The sequence below is a fragment of the Cynocephalus volans genome, chromosome 12 (assembly GCF_027409185.1).
Source record: "Cynocephalus volans isolate mCynVol1 chromosome 12, mCynVol1.pri, whole genome shotgun sequence".
Taxonomy (NCBI): Eukaryota; Metazoa; Chordata; class Mammalia; order Dermoptera; family Cynocephalidae; genus Cynocephalus; species Cynocephalus volans.
Window position 1 is genome coordinate 40,888,887 of NC_084471.1, and position 17,914 is coordinate 40,906,800.

A 17,914-nucleotide genomic window follows, 5' to 3' on the forward strand; every position below is an offset into this window, starting at 1 on the left:
TAAAAATATAAAGGCCATATTGTTGATAATTCTAGGACTGAAAAACATGAACGTATTTTTAATTGTGTCTTATTCAAACAGGATCCGAATATTTTAGAAAATTTCTGTGTTGGAGGACATTGTGCATTTATATAATTCGTATTAAACATAAAATAATAGTTTGGCTGACTCCAATAGTGTAGGCAAAGAACAAAAAAAGAAGAGCTTTAGAGATATCAGAGATCTCATTTCCATCATTTATCAAGCCACAGATCATTTTGAAAGATTCTACATGGTCCAAGTGGCCATGTTTTTGGTTTATATGTGAAATTGAAGATCTAGAATTTTTAAAAAATATTTACTATTGAAGACATGATGTCAAATGCTGCTAGTTAAAAAATATTAGCACATAGCACAAAATTTTTGGCTAACCAAGTGACAGCCAATATCTTGACAGTATCAGCATTTTTTACAAGTTCTGATTAATTTAACTTTTGGCATTTTTCTCTCGGCCAAATAAACTACAATTAATCTAATTAATCTAATTAATTGATTATAATAATAAATGACGTGTTAGCACTGAGTTCGTACCTGATGGAAATTTTCATCATTAGATATTTTTAAATTTAGTATTTATTACTATGGTTTTGCAGTGAAACTCTGTTGCTTTTTTTTTTTTTTTCCTAGATTGAAATTACATTAGTGTCATTATGGCAGCAATCTTCATGCTGGCACTATTATAAACAAAATAGAAAGGTATGATATTCCATAAGGGAGGTTAAAAGTGACATCTGGCTTCCCTGAAAGTGAGAAATCTCTTCCATTTCCACAAGATCAATTTATCATTTGCTGAAAGCAGAGGAAAAATTGTGAGATTATTAGTGACTTAGAAAAATGTCAAAGTAATGCAGATGATTCCTTTCCCTAAATACACTAGAAATTATCAATCTATTTTGGTATTGAAATTCTTCAAACTGCCAAAAAAATATTGTTATTTTATCAATTACAGACTGCCAATTTAAACACGGCAAACAAATACAGATTAGGAATAAGACATGACTAATGAAACAATTTAAAATCTTGTGATAAATATTTTATCAAATATTATTTAACACCCAATTCCCCTTAGTAAACAAAACTATGCTATGGATTTGCTATTTTTGTGATTATAATGATATTGAAAAAAATCTTAGTATAAATCTACAATTTAAAGTTATCTTAGGCATGAGTTGTCAATTTTTTTTTTGCTCTTGAATAAGTGACTTTATTTTTTCATTTTTTAAAAATTTTTTGAATTGAAACATAATTGTTTATACATAATTATGTGGTACAGAGTTGACTATCAGTATTTATGTACATATGTGATGATCAAATCAATATTATCAGCACTTCATCATTACAAATCATAACTATTCTTTGTGTCCCTTACCCAATTACTTCCTAACCCCCTCCCCCTCTCCCTTTTCCACCTCTAGTAACTACAGGCTGTTCTCTCCTGAAAGTTCAAAGTTTTATTGTGGTCTTTCCTGTCTTTCTTTTTCTTTCTTCCTTCCTTCTCTCTTTCTTCCTTTTTTTCTTAGCTCCCAATTATGAGTGAGAACATGCGGTATTTCTCTTTTTGTGCCTGGCTTATTTCACTTAAGAAATTTTCTCCAAGCTCATCCATGTTTCTGCAAATGAAGGAATTTCATTATTTTTTTATTGCTGAGTAGTAGTCCATTGTGTATATATATATATATATATATATACCACATTTTCCTTATCCAGTCATCCTTCAATGGATGTTTAGTTTGGTTCCATATCTTGGCTAAGAAAGTTTAGTGGTTTTAGTGGTTTAGTAACGTTTTCAACAGTTAGATTTCTTAATAATGACCTTGACATTATTTTATTAATAATACAAAGGCATTAATACTCCATATTGAAAATTTTTTAAATATATTTTGTTTAAAAAACGCATTTGACTAAAGTTAAAATTAACCATTTCCACATGGCAATATGGGCTCTCTCAACAATAAATTTAGCTAAGTTAATTTCATGTACTCTAAATCTGCACTGTACAATATGGTAGCTACTAGAAACATGGGGCTATTTAAAATTTAAATTAGTTAAAACTGTGAAAGTTTAAAGTATCGATTTCTCAGTAATATTAATCCCATTTCAGGAGTTTGATAATCACATGTGGCTAATGCCTACCATATTGTAGAGCTCAGTTTTATCAGTGAGTGCTGTCCTAGATTATTATTGACTAATTAAATGTGTGGGTAATATTTTGATGATGATAATACATGGAAAGGTGAAACTGTTTTCAAATCTGTAATGCTAAAAACATAAACAGAAAGATAATATACAATATAAAGAACAGGAAAAAATGGAGAGGAGAAAAAATTAATGAGTATGAGACCTATTCACATTTCCCCAATTTTATATAAAATTGAGCACAATTTTATTTAAGACTCAGATGAAGCTGAACATTAAGCAAAATGAAACAGAAAAAGAGTAATGTTAAACTAATTTTAGTTCAAAATAAGGAGTAAGCTACATAAAACTGGATAAAAAGATAAAAGACAAATGTGTTGAAGAATTTCCAGATAATAAAGTAGGAACAGAAGAAAACTAAAATGAATATTTCTTTCAAGGTCCATAAACTACTAAACAAGCAAAGTTACTCTTCACTTGTGCCAACGGATGCTAAATAAAAATAAATTATTTCAGTGACGCCTCATCAACTTCTGGTCGCATGACAGATCATCATTATTTTTTGACATCAGTATTCCTGAGGTTATCTCCATCTTTTTCCTTCATTCTATTTTCTTCTACTTACTCCTCACTAGAATTCACTTTTAAAATGTAAAGACACTAGTCAATATTACACACGTATTTGCCTCTTTTATCAATGGCCAGCTAGCCTTTTGCCCAACAATCTCTCAAATACAATCAGAAAAGCTAGACAAAAATATTTTTAAAAAGAAACACTTTTGAAAGCATCAGAGACCTAAAAGGGCAATGAGCATTTGAGGCATTAACACTCCAAAGGAGAAATGTATAGGGAAGTTGGCCTGATATTGACTTGCTGTTTTTCCCTCTCAAGCCATTTGCCAATTGGCAAACAGTAGTTGAAAAGCTGAGAGGCTAACAAAAACTGTGTAGGTGACAGGCTCGAAACTCAACAGTCATTTAAGCCATCATAATTTCTTGGGAAAGGAAAGCTGTAGTTCAAAATTCACAATGAAAAAGGGAAAAAGGGGTGCTGTAAAACACCCTCATGGTCAGTTGAAACACTAAGAGGTACACCCTAACAATAGAGGAAAACTGCCTTCTCAAATATTAAAGACTAGCTTCAAATCAGCTAAATACCTAATTAGATGAAAATGATCTTCTCTTAAGATAATCACCTGCTAAAATAAAAATCATTCTGTGGGTATATAACAACGCCCAGAGTCTCAAAAATTTGTTATAATTTTTCATAACAAAAAATTAAAAGGCAAATGTAAACAATAAAACCGTTGATCATAGCGTAAAACTTCTTATAATAAATCTAAGAAAATATATGTAATACTTTCACACAGTAATTGAAAAATCATTAATGAGAGAAATTAAAGTTGTAAATAAATAAATATATATACTATAAACATGAATTGGAAGACACGTTAACATGTCAATTTTCACTTCATTAGTCTATGAATTCAATTGCAATCTCAAACACAATCCCAGCAGATTCTGTGATTGTGTGTCAAATAGGCCAATAGAACAGAAACAGAGGCAAGAAACAAACCAAGGATACGTGGGCACTGTCATGACAAAAGTGGTGCTACAGAACAGTGGGGAAAGGAGGGCCATTGAAATAAATGAAATTGTTTAAGCGGATATATATAAGGAAAAAATAAAACTTCACCCCCTACTTCATGTCATATACAAAAATTAATTCCAGATAGATTATTGTTCTAAGTTAGAAAGGTAAAATAAAGATTCCAGAAAATGACATAAAAGAATAACTCCTGACCTTAGAATAGGTGAAATGTTCTTAAATAGGATGCAAAAAAACACCAACCATAAAAAAAATATTAATGATAAGACAAATCCTTTCATCAAAATCGATCATTAAGATAGTGAAAAGGAAATTCAAACCACAAATTGGAGAAACATGTTGTAATGCATATAGTTAATAAAGGATTTGAATCCAAAATATATGAAAAACTCCTACAAATCAATGAGAAAGAAAAAAATAAATTTTGCAAAAGACTTCACAAAATAGGATTTTCAAATGGCCAAAACATGAAAAAGTGGTCAACCTCATTAATAACTTTAATTAAACAATAATGTGATATCATCACATGACAATCAGAATGGTCAAGATTTTAAAAATGACATTATCACATTCTGGTGAAAACATGGAAATTCTAGAACAATCATACATTGCAAATGGGTGTGAAAAACTGTCTGAAATACTCCGTAATCATGCCATTACACTCAACAATTATATGTATGTATGTACACCAAAAAGACATGTACTATTAATGCTGCATTTTGTAACAGCTCTCAAATTGGAAACAACCAAAAATCATTCCCCTGCTGACCTCATATAAGTACAGAATACAATGGTGGTTACTGAGGACTGAGGTGGTTGTGGGGAGGATGCATTGGGGAGATGTTGTTCGAAGGATACAAAATTTCAATCAGGTTGGTGGAATAAATTCAAGAGATCTGTTAGACAACATGGTTACTATAGTTAATAATATAATGTATTCTTGAAAAATGTAAAGAGCAAATGTAAAGTGTTTTGACAACAAAAATGATAACTGTGTGAGGTAATGAATATGTTAATTAACTAGATTTAGTCATGCCACAATAAAATCTTTCAGTTTGACGATTATTCTCCCTCAGCCCTTTGAACATCTTAATCCATTTTCTTTTGGCCTCTCTTGGCATCAGTTTGATTTTCTGGTGAGTCTCTTTGGCAGTTTATTAGATTTTCTCTATAGCCGTAATTGATGTTCTGAAATTTAAAAATGACGTGTCCAAAGTGAATTTACTCAGACTTAACCTGCTTGGTACTTGGATAGCACTTTCTATCTGGTATTAATGTCATCTTCAGTTTTGCAATATTCTTAATTATTGGCTTTTCAACTATCTTTTTTTTTTTTAACGATCCTTCCTTTCTCTTTTTCTGAAATTTCTATTAGATGCATTTGCATCTTCTTTCTCTTCCCTCCAAGTCTCTTAACTGTTCTTTCAGACTTTTTACTCTTTTTTCTCTCTGTACTGCATTCTGGGTAATTTCCTTAATACTATCTTGTACTTTTTAATAGTTCTTTCATTATGTACTTCTATTTATTTTATTTAGTTAGTTTATACCATCTACTGCATTTCTTATAGTAATTTGTTCACAGTCATTACATTTTTAATAATTTTAAATGAAAGTTATTACTTTAGGACTTTGATTATCCTTAACATTCTTATTTTCAAGTTTGATTTGACTATACTAACTGTTCTAACTGCTAAAGCATTAGATTTCCTCATGTGTTTTGAAATCTCATTTTTCAGGCTCTTTTTGAAAGTATGGTTCTTTGTTTGATTTTTCTTTCTTTTTTTTTTCTTTGCACTCTGTACTGAACTTTAAGTGTGTATGTCTTTTTTTATTGGTTATGAATATTCATGAGATACAAAGCTGATTATCACCCCTCATGCCCGTGATGTGGAGGCCAGGTTCATAACAGCTGTATACCCATAACCACAAATTGCATTTGTTTAATTTTTATTTCTCTGGCTCTCTTTCCTTTGCTCATCCTTTCTGTCAAATAGGTACAGTGACATAAATATCCCCCAAGGTCCAATGACAGGTGGGCAGTATAGTTCAGTCTCCAGTTGCTAGGACTGTCTCATTCAGACCCCTAGACCAAATCTTGCCATAAGTCACAGTCCTGGAAAATGACTGACATCCATTATTGACAGCCTCCTTTCATACGTGGAGAGTTACACCCCAGCCCATCTTCAGGCACTGAGCTGACTGATTCCATGGTCAAAGCAGGGAAATACTGAATCCCTATCATGCTGCCAATGCCTGCTTATATACCTAGCAAGCCTCTGCTTTCAGCCACCTCACCACTTTGTAAATCTATTTCATTTCTAGTCCACAGAAATGTTAACCTTATTTTTGAGCTATCTCTGGTGCTCTGCTTTTTCTCTTTTGTATTATCTTTCATTGCTGTGTAATTGGAAAAGAAGAGCTCCATCAAAGAATTAGTTGTCATGATATCTTGAACGGAAGTCCCAGCACTGAATTTTTTCTAACTTGATTGAAATTGAATTAGGAGACCGTGAGAAAGTAAATCACTATGATGTAATGAAAAAGAGTAGTAAATTAGAAAGCAGAAGGCAACAATAATAAAGACAGTCTATGTTAAGAACTATTCCAAATGACTTGCTTAGATTACTTCCCTTTGATTTTCATTATACCCCCATACTGCTACCACCCTTATGTTCCAAACGACAAAAACCCTGAAGAACAGAGAGGTATAATATAAATTTTCTGAGGTCACATAGCTCCAAAACGGTACATTTGAACCTGGTAAGTGTAACTCCAGAGTGAGAATCTTTACTAAATCATATTGACTAGTTCCAACTTTGCCCAGAGTAGCTCTGTAATCCTGGGGATGTTATTTCACCTCTCAATGACAAAGTTTTATCATCTGTGAAATGAGATGATTCCACCAGATGACTTTTAAACTAGTTTTTCAAACTCTAGTCATCTATGATACTATCTTAAAATGAATTCACAGTTCTGGTTAGCTTCCTATTACAGAGTACCCTCATAAATCTATTTGGGGAAGTGAAATTTTTGGAAAACCTTCCTATTTATTTTTAAATAATCTTTTAATGAGATATGCAACACATTTTAAAGGAAAACTTCATCATTTAAAATGATCTGTAAAAGAAGACAGAAAAAAAAAAAAAAACTCTGCACATTATGTGCCTACAATGATAATGTCTAGTGAAGGTCAACTCAGTAAGTATAAAATGTCTTGAACATAAATTTAAAACTAAGTGAATAGTTGTATGAGAAGACTTGAGTTTTCCTCTTCATTCAGTCTCTAATCCATACTTAACCTTTTTTGAAACTCAGTTTCCTTGCTTTTAAAATAAAATAATAAGACTTTTGAGATCCTTCCTGTTTCTAACATTCTCTTAGTCTACAAGTGAGAATCTATTAAAGTAGTTCAGTGATGGTATGATTTACATAGACCAAAAATATAAAAAGGAAAATATACTTTTATCGTATGAATGACAAAATCCCTGAGTTAAGTTAGTTTTCTAATTTACCCCTTATAGGAAAAATACACCCGGGGTTATTTAGTTAAGAATGTTGGTCCTATTCAGACTGTCTGCCTGAGTTAGTTTTTTTTCTAAAGAGTTATTTAAACTGTCTGGTCCTAACTTTACTCTAACAGGGATGCTTTGATGATTAAATGAGATAATAAACTTATATTGTTTGTGTCTGGCATATTGTAAGTAAGCAGTAAGTGTTTGTATATATGAATAACACCTATTTGAATAGCTTGAGGGTATTTGTCGAGTCTGCATTCCTAAATATCTGTTAAAATCTGATGTACACACCATCGTCAATAACTTGCTTACCCAGACACAAAGGGGCATAATCAGGGGAGTTTCTTGTAATTTCACTTATACTAAAATCTCATACTCTTGTGTCTATATGTATCTGTTTGAAAAGAGTGATGTAGTGAGCGTTTGGTATTGCTTGATGCTTTATACACTAGGTAAACTAGAAATGGTTTCTGCCTTCACACTGGAAGATGACATCTAAAAACAGATGTGCAAATGGGAAAAGAAGACACAGCAAAAGTGAGACCTTAGCTTGCTGGTCACACAACTTCATGCCCTGCAATCAGGGTGCACTTGTCAGTAAAGAGACACTGCAGGAGCTACCACCACTGTTCTTTTCAAAACCCCTGGAATTTTCTTAAGGTGCATAGACTGCACATATTCTAAGAGGTTTTGATCAAAATCTATTTTTCTCTCCTTTGGGCTGAAGTGGAGGAATCTAAATTAGTTGTGAATTAAGGAGCAAAAAGAGGGTGAATAAAATATTATAATCGAAGACATACATTTTAAAAACACCCTTTTATTTTAATAAGTGCATTCTTTACATTATAAATACAATTTTATATAAATCCTGATCTACTTTTTTGTAAAATAAAAAAAGAGAAAAAAGAAACCAGTGAAACTACTAACCATACCTAAATTGAAAGCTTCTTTCTTATATTTGCAATTTAATGTATGATATCTATTTTAATTTCTTTGGGCTATAGGAACATACAATGCAAATACTCTGGCATTTAAGTTAAAATTAAGGCCTTAATTCAAGTCTACTTTTTGACTTGAAGAGACCACAAAATCTTTGTTGTTTTTTAGTTTATAATAAATAGTGACCTATTTCGAAGAGGTTCAATGAGAATTGATGATGGAAACTGCCTTGAAGATACAAATTGCTATAATTATCTTTGAATATACACATCATTAAACTAAAACAGATGTCAATAAACCGGCCAAAAATAAATCTAAACTATTCATAGCACATTATTGCAAAACAAAAGTAAAATAATTTCCTTCACTCTTTCAACAAATAAAATTTGGACTATAATTTTCGCATTTTTATCTGTATACATAAATTTAAATAATATTTTCTCTCCATTTAAATCATTATTTTCAAAAGACAGATGCTATATTTGTGTACACATATACGTATTCATGCATTTTAAGTCATAATCAGCTTTTTTCTTTTTAAGAAAAATATAACCAGTGTAGTTTTAAAAAGAGAAATATTTTGGTAAGAGGTGAACTGAAATAAACATGATATATTAAAAATCTCTACAATATAGTTAAAATCCTAACTATTTCAAAGTTATGTTTACAAGAATCAGTCTCAATAACATTCAGAATCTTTTCTCTCTTCACATAGAGGTATCACAGTAATAGAAAAAATATAATGTTGAGTTACTCATTCTGATTGCAGTTTTTAATGTAATTTGCCCTGTGCATCCCGACTTCACCTTGTCAGAGAGTACTGCTTCCCCAAGGCTGCCCCAGGGTCCTGTTGACGGATTGCTCTAATTGCAGTCGGTGCTGTAAACAAGGCAGCTACTCCATGTTCCGCAAGCACACGAAAATAAGCGCCAGCATCTGGTGTTCCCACAGGCTTTCCCTATGATGAGATTCATTTAAAATGTCATTGGGTAAAATGTCTCATATTTCATTGACAATTCAATGCCCCTACATTTAACACAGCTATATTAATAAAATCGGGTTCTCAACAAATCTTAGTTTTCCAACATTCCCATGTTCTATCATAAATAAAACAAACCAAATGCCCAGGATCAGAGAGGCTGTCTGCTCCATTTATGGCATACTAAAAGCTTTAAAATTGGAATTTTTCTTTTCTCACATTTTGAAGATAAAAAACAGGAAACATATATCACGCTCAAATTAAAAACATAAAACATTCTTCTCTTTGCCAAGAAATTAAATATATTGTTTTGTGTGGTACAGTAAATGAAGAAAGTATGGTCGTTATGAATTTTTAACATTTAACACATTTTTTCATCATCACTACAGTATTAAAAATGACAACAGCAATTCTCAAAACATTTGAGAAAAGAGAAAAATATGAAACCGTAGTGATTCCTGAGCAATGACCTTTTCAGTTCCAAGGAAAGTAACTTCCATGAATTAAAAAAAAAAAATCCAAAATTCATGTTATCCACTGCCTCAAAATGACACTACACATACTCATTGGAAAAATCATGCAGAGAAATCCAACAATTTTGAAAAACTATACAATTAAAAAAAACACAAAGCATTTTAAATTGATGTTTCTGCAAAGTGGAAAATGAGCAAGTTATTGAAATACGTCAAAAACTCTGCAAAAATTCTAAGTGACCCATAACATCTATCTTGGCCCAGCCATCTCTCATCCTTCAATCCATTCTCATAACTGCTACCTTTTCCTGTGTTTCTAAGGCAAGGTGCCTGGAATGTGAATATATTTTATGCAAAAATATACATATTTCAAAATCACATTCTTTTGGTAGAGGTTGGGGTAAACAAAAGAAAACAAGCTTCTTATCTTAGATCATTTCTTGAAGCCATAAAATTGTTAAAGTACATCAAGAATTTCCAAAAGATAGCTAACAGTCTATAACATTTCCTAAACTTCTCTGACCAAATCCCCCACCTGAGCTTTCAAGGATTTTATATTCAGGAAAATACACATAGAAAACACTAAACTAAGATAAAAATAAGAAAAAATTTACTAGTAGGAAACTCAGAGATCTCCCCAAACAGAGAATAATATTAAGAGTAGAAGATAAGTATGACGTAGACCATAGCTGTTCAATAATTTAGATTCAATATCCACTTCTAACTGGATCTTTGATAGGGCACTATTTACTTTTAATTTTTATTTTTCAGTGGTTGTCCTTAATTTCTTTAGTGTAATTATGTTTCCTCTTTTAAAAAAAATGAATACTTTAGCCCTTTTTTATATTCTATCGCTTTCTCTCTTGCTTATTTAACACACAAAAAAGTATTTGTTGTACCTAAAAATCCACTTTATTACCATAATTATCTCAAAGTACTTAACTTCAATTTATGTCATTCCCATTCATACAGTTCAGCTCATTCAAATTGAATTCAAATTCAAATTCAAATTTCTAGTTACAAACTGGCAACACATGTACATAACTTTGCTCAAATTTTGAAGCCTTGAGCACATCTTTCTGAAGCGAATCAATAATTTTATTTTTTTCTAACAAAGCAAGGTAAACATTTTACTTTTATTTCTTCAAAATGTCTTAGGTACTATTCAGTCCCTTGAGCACTAGGTTGTGACTTGGGAAATTTGATCTAACCCACATAAAAATGATTTGTTCACTGACCTTATACAATTGACTTGCCCGTGCTTCATTTTCTTGCCAGCTAAATAAGAATAAATCACTTTGCCAATATTTCATCAATAAGCTAAAAGCACTGAGATAATATTTTTAAAAAGTTTGACCTCCAACAAAGAAAGATATTACATAACCAGTTGAAGTTGAATTCCACTACAGTGTCAGTGTCAGGGGACAATGACAACATAACTTAATATCACTAAAGGGTGATATTAGTGTCATCATGAAAATGCTATACTAATATGACTTCCTACATAAAGGACACAATTTGATATATTTAAATGTATTCAATTAATTATGTTTAATTATACTAAGAAAGACAAAGTATTAGAAATATTAATAAAAACTATACCATATTTTTAATAAATAACATGAAATTATAACTACTATCACAAGTCTCACCCTGTACCAAATTTCCTTCAATATTATATTTATTGAAAATAAAAATATTGATGACATAACATTAATACTAGAAAAATAAGGAATTGATGCATAAAATATCACAATGTTCCTTTGTAAGCTAGTAGAATTCAGTAAAATTCAGTTGTTTTGCATTTTATTGTCCAATCCCCAGAAGATAATTTGATGTTATGAATAAAAAGATTTCCTATTTTAATATTTATATGTTTTACTTTATTTTCTTATGAACTTCTGTTTGATTTCAAATATAATTAAAACATAATTATGATTTCAAAGAAATTACCTTTTCCAAAATATCCTGCTGATTAACATAAATATTAAGTCCTCAATGATGTAACCACATCAGGTAATATAAAGTGGCACGGAACAAGATCTTTCATCAGAAAGCATTGTTCAAGTACAAGTAATAATAAAGTAAGTAGTGTTGGTATATTTATTCAATTAGTCAATATTTACTGAGCATCTAAATCTTGAGAACAATTTTTTTGAATAAGCCAGGTAATGAATGTCCTGCTCTAATGGAACTTACAGCCTCTTAAGTAAGAGAGAGTGTGTATGTGCATGTGTGTGACAATGTTATTCAAAATTACATAGCCGATGCGGCAAGCTGTTTGTATTTAATAAAGGGAAGGCATACAGTAATAATCATAGGACTTGTACTTTCACAGCACTTAAGAACACTAGTAGCTTCAGAAAACCAAAGCAAAACCTGTGAACATCTTTCATTATGAACACTCCATAAAAGTGACTGAATGGCTTACCGATTTTATTGAACACTCTTCTTCCCTGCCCTCCTGCATATGCCACACACAGACGAGCACACACACTCACGATAAATATAATTTCTTTACAATGCTTTTTAAAAGTAGCCAGTAACACACTAAGCATACTGAGCTCCCTGGAGAAAATGACACTGATACCAGAACTTGCAACAGCCCAAATGATACTCAATTTAAAAATAAGAAGATTCTAAGATTGTAGGGATTTTAAATAAACAACACACGCACCAAAAGCAATAATGCAACTAAAATGTAGCAGCTGAGAAACTCTTCAAACTCAAATCAATGTCGTTACCGTTTGTTTTTTTATCCCCTTCCCCAAACTAAAGTCTGATTGTTGGTTGCTACTTAGATAACAGAAGCAGAAAGTGATATCTCCAAAGGTAAAGCAGAGATTCTAAGCTGTCAGCTGTTATAAATCATGATTTTTTAACATCAAAGATTGGTAAAATATCAACTGCTAATATGATTTATAGTGTGGCTAACAATGCTATAAAGCCCAGAAACCAAGAGTTACCGAAATACCTTAAAATTAACTTCCATGTATAATTCTCTACCACTTATGATTCTAGGTGTTAATATGAATGGACTGCAGATGACACATCCCCGATTTAAAAACCAGGTAACATCTCAACTTCTCACAATTTTCTCACTGAAGTTAAGTTTCCAATACAGGAAAATACAACCATTTAACCAAACGAGGATATATTTAAACACTAGAGTTAAATATTTGAATAAAGATTTAATAAAAATTCGCATAAATTTATTATTATTAACTCTATGGTTCAGTTTATACAAGGTGTGAAGTTAAGGCTACTTGTGGTTTTGCAGACATTGACATAATCTTTGAGTCAACCGCGGTTTTTGAAGTACAAGCGTACCTTGAAAAGTTCATAGAAAAATTTGTATTATCTTTTCATTTCATTTTTCCATGAATTATTTGAAGTACCCTTGTACATCTGGCCACTTTTTAAACACTGATTTTGAGAATGTCACCCAAGGCATGTTTCTATTGAGGTTCTAAGGTAAAGACAGCAGCATCTCTTATCAACTAGTACTGAATTTCATTTCAGCAGACAGGTGCCGCAGAGCGTTGGCTTGTTAATTTCAGAGGAATGATGAAACTGGCAAGAGCATTTGTTGAGTTCCTACTGTATGTCATTTGCCTTTATCAAAGGATGACTGGATGGGCCTACAACATTTAAGCTCGAGACTTGTTAAAACATAAGCAATTCTCCAGGATATACTATTTAGTGGGAAAATGTCAAAATGCAGAATCACTGTGCATAACATTTGTACAGTATCATTTGAATAAAAAAGGGGACAAGACATAGCTTATCATGAATTAACTATTGTACATAAAAGATTGTCTTCAAGGGAGAGAAACTGGAAAGCTGAAAACAGTGGACAGTGATATTTTCAGTTTACCCTTTTGTAAGTTTAAAAATATGAATCAAGTGAGTATATAACCTCTTTTAAAAATGAGCTTTTTCTTCCCCAAAGTGTTTCTCTCTATAACACATTGTTTTGTCCCATTTAAAAAAAAAAAATTACTGCTGCTTTAAAGCCTTATGGGATACTTGTCCTATGTCTTAACCTCCTCAGACCTAAGATATTGTGTTATTATAGCAGACTTGAAACAACCCAGGTATAGAAAGAGAAATACTGCATGTTCTCACTCATAACCAGGAACTGAATCCATAAATAAACAAACGAACAACAAAGAGAGACAGAGAGAAAGGAAGAAAAAACAACAATCACAGTAATATGATGAACTTTTAGAAAAATAGAGGTGGAAAGGGGTTGGGGGAGGGAGGGGCTGAGGAATTGCTCAACGGACACAAAAAATGATGGTGTATTGTAATGATGAATAAGCCAACTATCCTGATCTAACCATCACACATTGTACACCAATTATTGAAACTCAACATTGTAACCTACATATATGTATAATAAATTATCTAAAAAACTAATAAGTAAATAAATAAAATAAATGAATAAAAATTGAAAACTTTGTAATAAATACAATCTGATTCATATCAGACTGACCTCCTTGATTGCTTGCTTGCTAGAGATTTCCCATCATTCCACTGGCCTCACCTGTAAGGACGTACTGCCAACTTGTCTTTCCTCATCTTACTCACACCACCTTCTAATGTTCCACTAACCCAGTGGTTGTCAACCTTATATGCAGAGTAGAACTGCTTGGGATGCTTTTGTACAGTATCATTTGTTTTAAAAGGGGGAAAAGACATTGCTTATACCTAAATTAACTATTGCACATAAAAGATTGACTGCCTTCAAGGGAGAGAAATTGGAAAGTTGAGTTCCTACTGTGTGTCATTTGCCTTTATTAAGGGATGAGTATCTGGTCCCCAGTCCCAGAGATTCTGAATCAATTCGTCTTGAGTTGCGCCTGGCATTGTTGTGTTTTAACAGTAAAGTATTGTAATCTACAGGCAGGGTTTAAAACCAATGTATCATCTTCAGATAGGCACTACTTGAAAAAAGGATATTTTTTAAAGTCCACCTGCCTGGTTGCTTTATTGGATGAACCCAGAATTTAACATTAGCCATTAATAATTTTTTCCATCTCTTATAAATAAACTAGATAAGTCCAAGTGTTAACAAACAAATATACTGATCATTGAAATCTAACTGTAGGAGGCCATATACAGAAGAAATAATTGTGTAAAAGTAGCTCATTGTGCCAAATTCTTTACGGCAAAGATTTTCTCTTTAAACCTTCAAAGATTTTCTCTTTGACTCTGAGAAATAGCTTGGATGAAGCAAAAATGCAGGTGGCCGTGTGCAGACCATAATAACATCTTTTCATTTTCTTCTCCACAGGATAGATAAGTCTCCTTAGGACTAACCTTTCAACCCCTTTTTATCAAAGGGCTGCAAATATTCTCCATCTGAGGTCCCCAACCGACCTATCTACTTTTTCCTCCTATTACTTTGATCATATGCAATTGCCATTTTTGTAAATTAAAACCAGTTAAATATCAGCACTTTCACATTGTTTGAATCAATGCGTTCTATCAGCTTGCTACTTTGACAGTCCCTCTTCACCATCTTCTTGTGGTTGGTCCCACAGAGTCGCAATTGCTCAGGCTTAAGTCCATCCCTTTCTTCAATTAAGAACATACTGTGGCTTCCAGGCCCGAGATAGTGAGACATCTTCATAGCTAAACCTCCAAGATCTTTTCATGCATACATACATATTATACATACATATATATAAAGTTCATGGGAAGATTCATATTGTCTTCTAATTCTATTTTTCCATGAACTTTTTGAAGTACCCCCATATACATTTTCATGATATGAGTGTGCTATGGTCCCAGTGTGTCCCCCCAAATTTATGTGTTGGAAACTTAATTCTCAATGCATCAGTTGTGGAAGGTGGTGCCTTTTGGGCTCTGCCCTCATGTCATTATAAGGAGGGCTTCTGGGAGTTCTAGCTTGCTCTTCTGCTCTTCTGCCACATGAGGACACGGGGTTACTCCTCTCTGGAGGATGCAGCAATAAGGCTTCATCTTAGAATCAAAGACAGGACCTGCCACACCTTTATCTTGGACTTCCCAGCCTCCAGAATTTTGAGAAACAAATTTCTGCTCTTTATGAATTACCTCCTCTGTGGTATTATATTATAGTAGCACAAAACAAACTCGGATGGTACATGTATCTGTCTAGATATATCCGTTTTGGTTTGGTTCTTCTGCTTCTTCCCAGCTCTGAGAGTTGAACATATTTGGCCTTATTATGAAGTCTCCCCCCAGTGAATAAGCCATTGCTTCCATCCAGGTGATAAGAGTCAATGTGTCCCACTAAAAAGAAGCTTACCTCTAGAAGTATGAATGTCAGGTACATGAAGCAGAGCACTGGCACTGGTAATTCTGCAAACTTAGTGCTGAGTTAATTAGGGACTCTGACATACTTAGCATTTTCAGCAGTCACAGAGAGCATTTATCCCTGGGATAGCTTGCAGCTTATGGCATCTAGCAGGACTGATTTCACTTCTGAGTTCTTCCATGCCGATATGCAATCATTCTGCTATCCTGTACTAGAGGGACAAATTAAGGTTTTTTCCTTATTCATAGTGATTAGTAAGACTTTGCTGTAAGCAGAGAGATTAAAGTAGCTTCTTGCTTAATTACACTACCAGACTTTTGCCCAGGAAAAGTGTGGCTATTCCATACGTATACTGCAATTCAACCCGAGGTTGCACAAAGCTTGGGTCTGCCATACCATCCAATATTTTGTCCAAAACAACCTTCAAACATGCTCATATTACCCCATGTTAAAAAAAAAAAAGCAGAACAAACACAACAAACCTTCCTGTGACATTGCTCTCATAAAGGTGACTAATGACACCCTAATCACCAAAGCCCTCTTCAGTTGTCCTTTCAGACGTCTCCCAATAGCACGTGGCACTGTTGAGCCACCACCTTCTGAGAAGCCTGCTCTTGACTGTTCTTCAGTACCCTTTGCTCTTCTGATGTTCCTATAGCCTCTCCAAATTCCTCATTCTCAACTTACCTAGCTTTTCTTTCTCAGCCCCAAGGGCTTCATAAATTTCTGCTCTCAATCTTAATCTGAGTATCTTAATCTCTTTAGAAATATAATTATTAATCCTTCTAAATCTCTAATTCTGAAAGTTTTTCTTAGCTTCAAACCTGGCTTTCCAATATTATACAAGTGTCTGAGCAGCACCTGCAAACTCAACATTACCTGCAGAGGGTTAGAAATTTTGATTCCTATTTGATTATTAGATAGGGTTTTTAGGTAATGCATGCATGGGACAAAAGTCCTCAGATAGGAGGCAAGAGCCTACAGCTAGGGGGCAAGAGCCCACTGAATCATTTCTAATCACCATTTGGGTAAAGGATTATATATACTGATTGTTAATATAATAGGTTCATTGAAAGATTTTGTGAGAAGGAAACTCACACAGGTTTAAAGCCTTTAATGTGAACAAGAGAACTGAAACTAAACAGGGATTGTTCTGAGGGCAACAACCCTTAATACAACAAAGCTTAAATGATGGGAAAATATGTGAGTTAAGATTTCCAGGGACGTTTTGCTAGATTAGTTAGTACGTGGGGTTTTTTCCCTACATTTTGCTTTAAGTTGTTCCTTTGAGTTTCTCAAGAAATTGGGCACTTTACTGATTGTCTTACTATTCCTTTTGCATGTCACCTCGCTTAAATTTATGACTTTTTGATGGTATATTGTTTAAACTATTTTGAACCATGCATGTTTGGATAAAGATTGTTACATAGCCAATTTCTTTATGTTCTTACTATGATTGATTAGCCATCTGTTCTTTTCCTGTAATTTCCTTGTCTTTTCCATAAAAACTGAACCAAAAACAAACTCAGGGCTGTACCCAGTTTCTCCTTCTAACAGAGGAGTTGCTGAGGTGCAGTCCCTTCGGGCTTCTCATTGCATTCATGTTGCTTTGAGTCATCTTTTTGTGTCTCTGTTACACAGCGAGAGGTGTAACCATTACCCAAACCAAAAGTACTGTTTTCCTCTTTACCAGTTGTTCCTCATGCTGTAGAACTTCACTTAAAGCTTCTGTTTTATCATTTTTCTTAGCCAAAGACATCAGAGCTTTTCTAAAAATTCGCTTTTCATCTCTCTCTTACAATATTCACCTGGCACCCTACTATCCTGCCTTCCCCTTAATGTTCTAATCACTGACACCCTTGTGCTGGTCATGTATGTTGGACTACTCAACAGCTTCCAACTGTCTTTCTCTAGATT

General features: G+C 33.1%; 1 protein-coding gene across 1 annotated transcript in view; it reads right to left on the bottom strand.

Annotated features, from left to right (window-relative positions):
* Window positions 1–17,914, bottom strand: part of ACSS3 (acyl-CoA synthetase short chain family member 3) — a 186,972-nt gene that overhangs the window by 74,495 nt on the left and 94,563 nt on the right. The window contains exon 8 of the mRNA XM_063076153.1: window positions 9,045–9,196. Within this exon, the coding sequence (XP_062932223.1) occupies window positions 9,045–9,196 (152 nt within the window). The remainder of the gene's footprint in view (window positions 1–9,044; window positions 9,197–17,914) is intronic.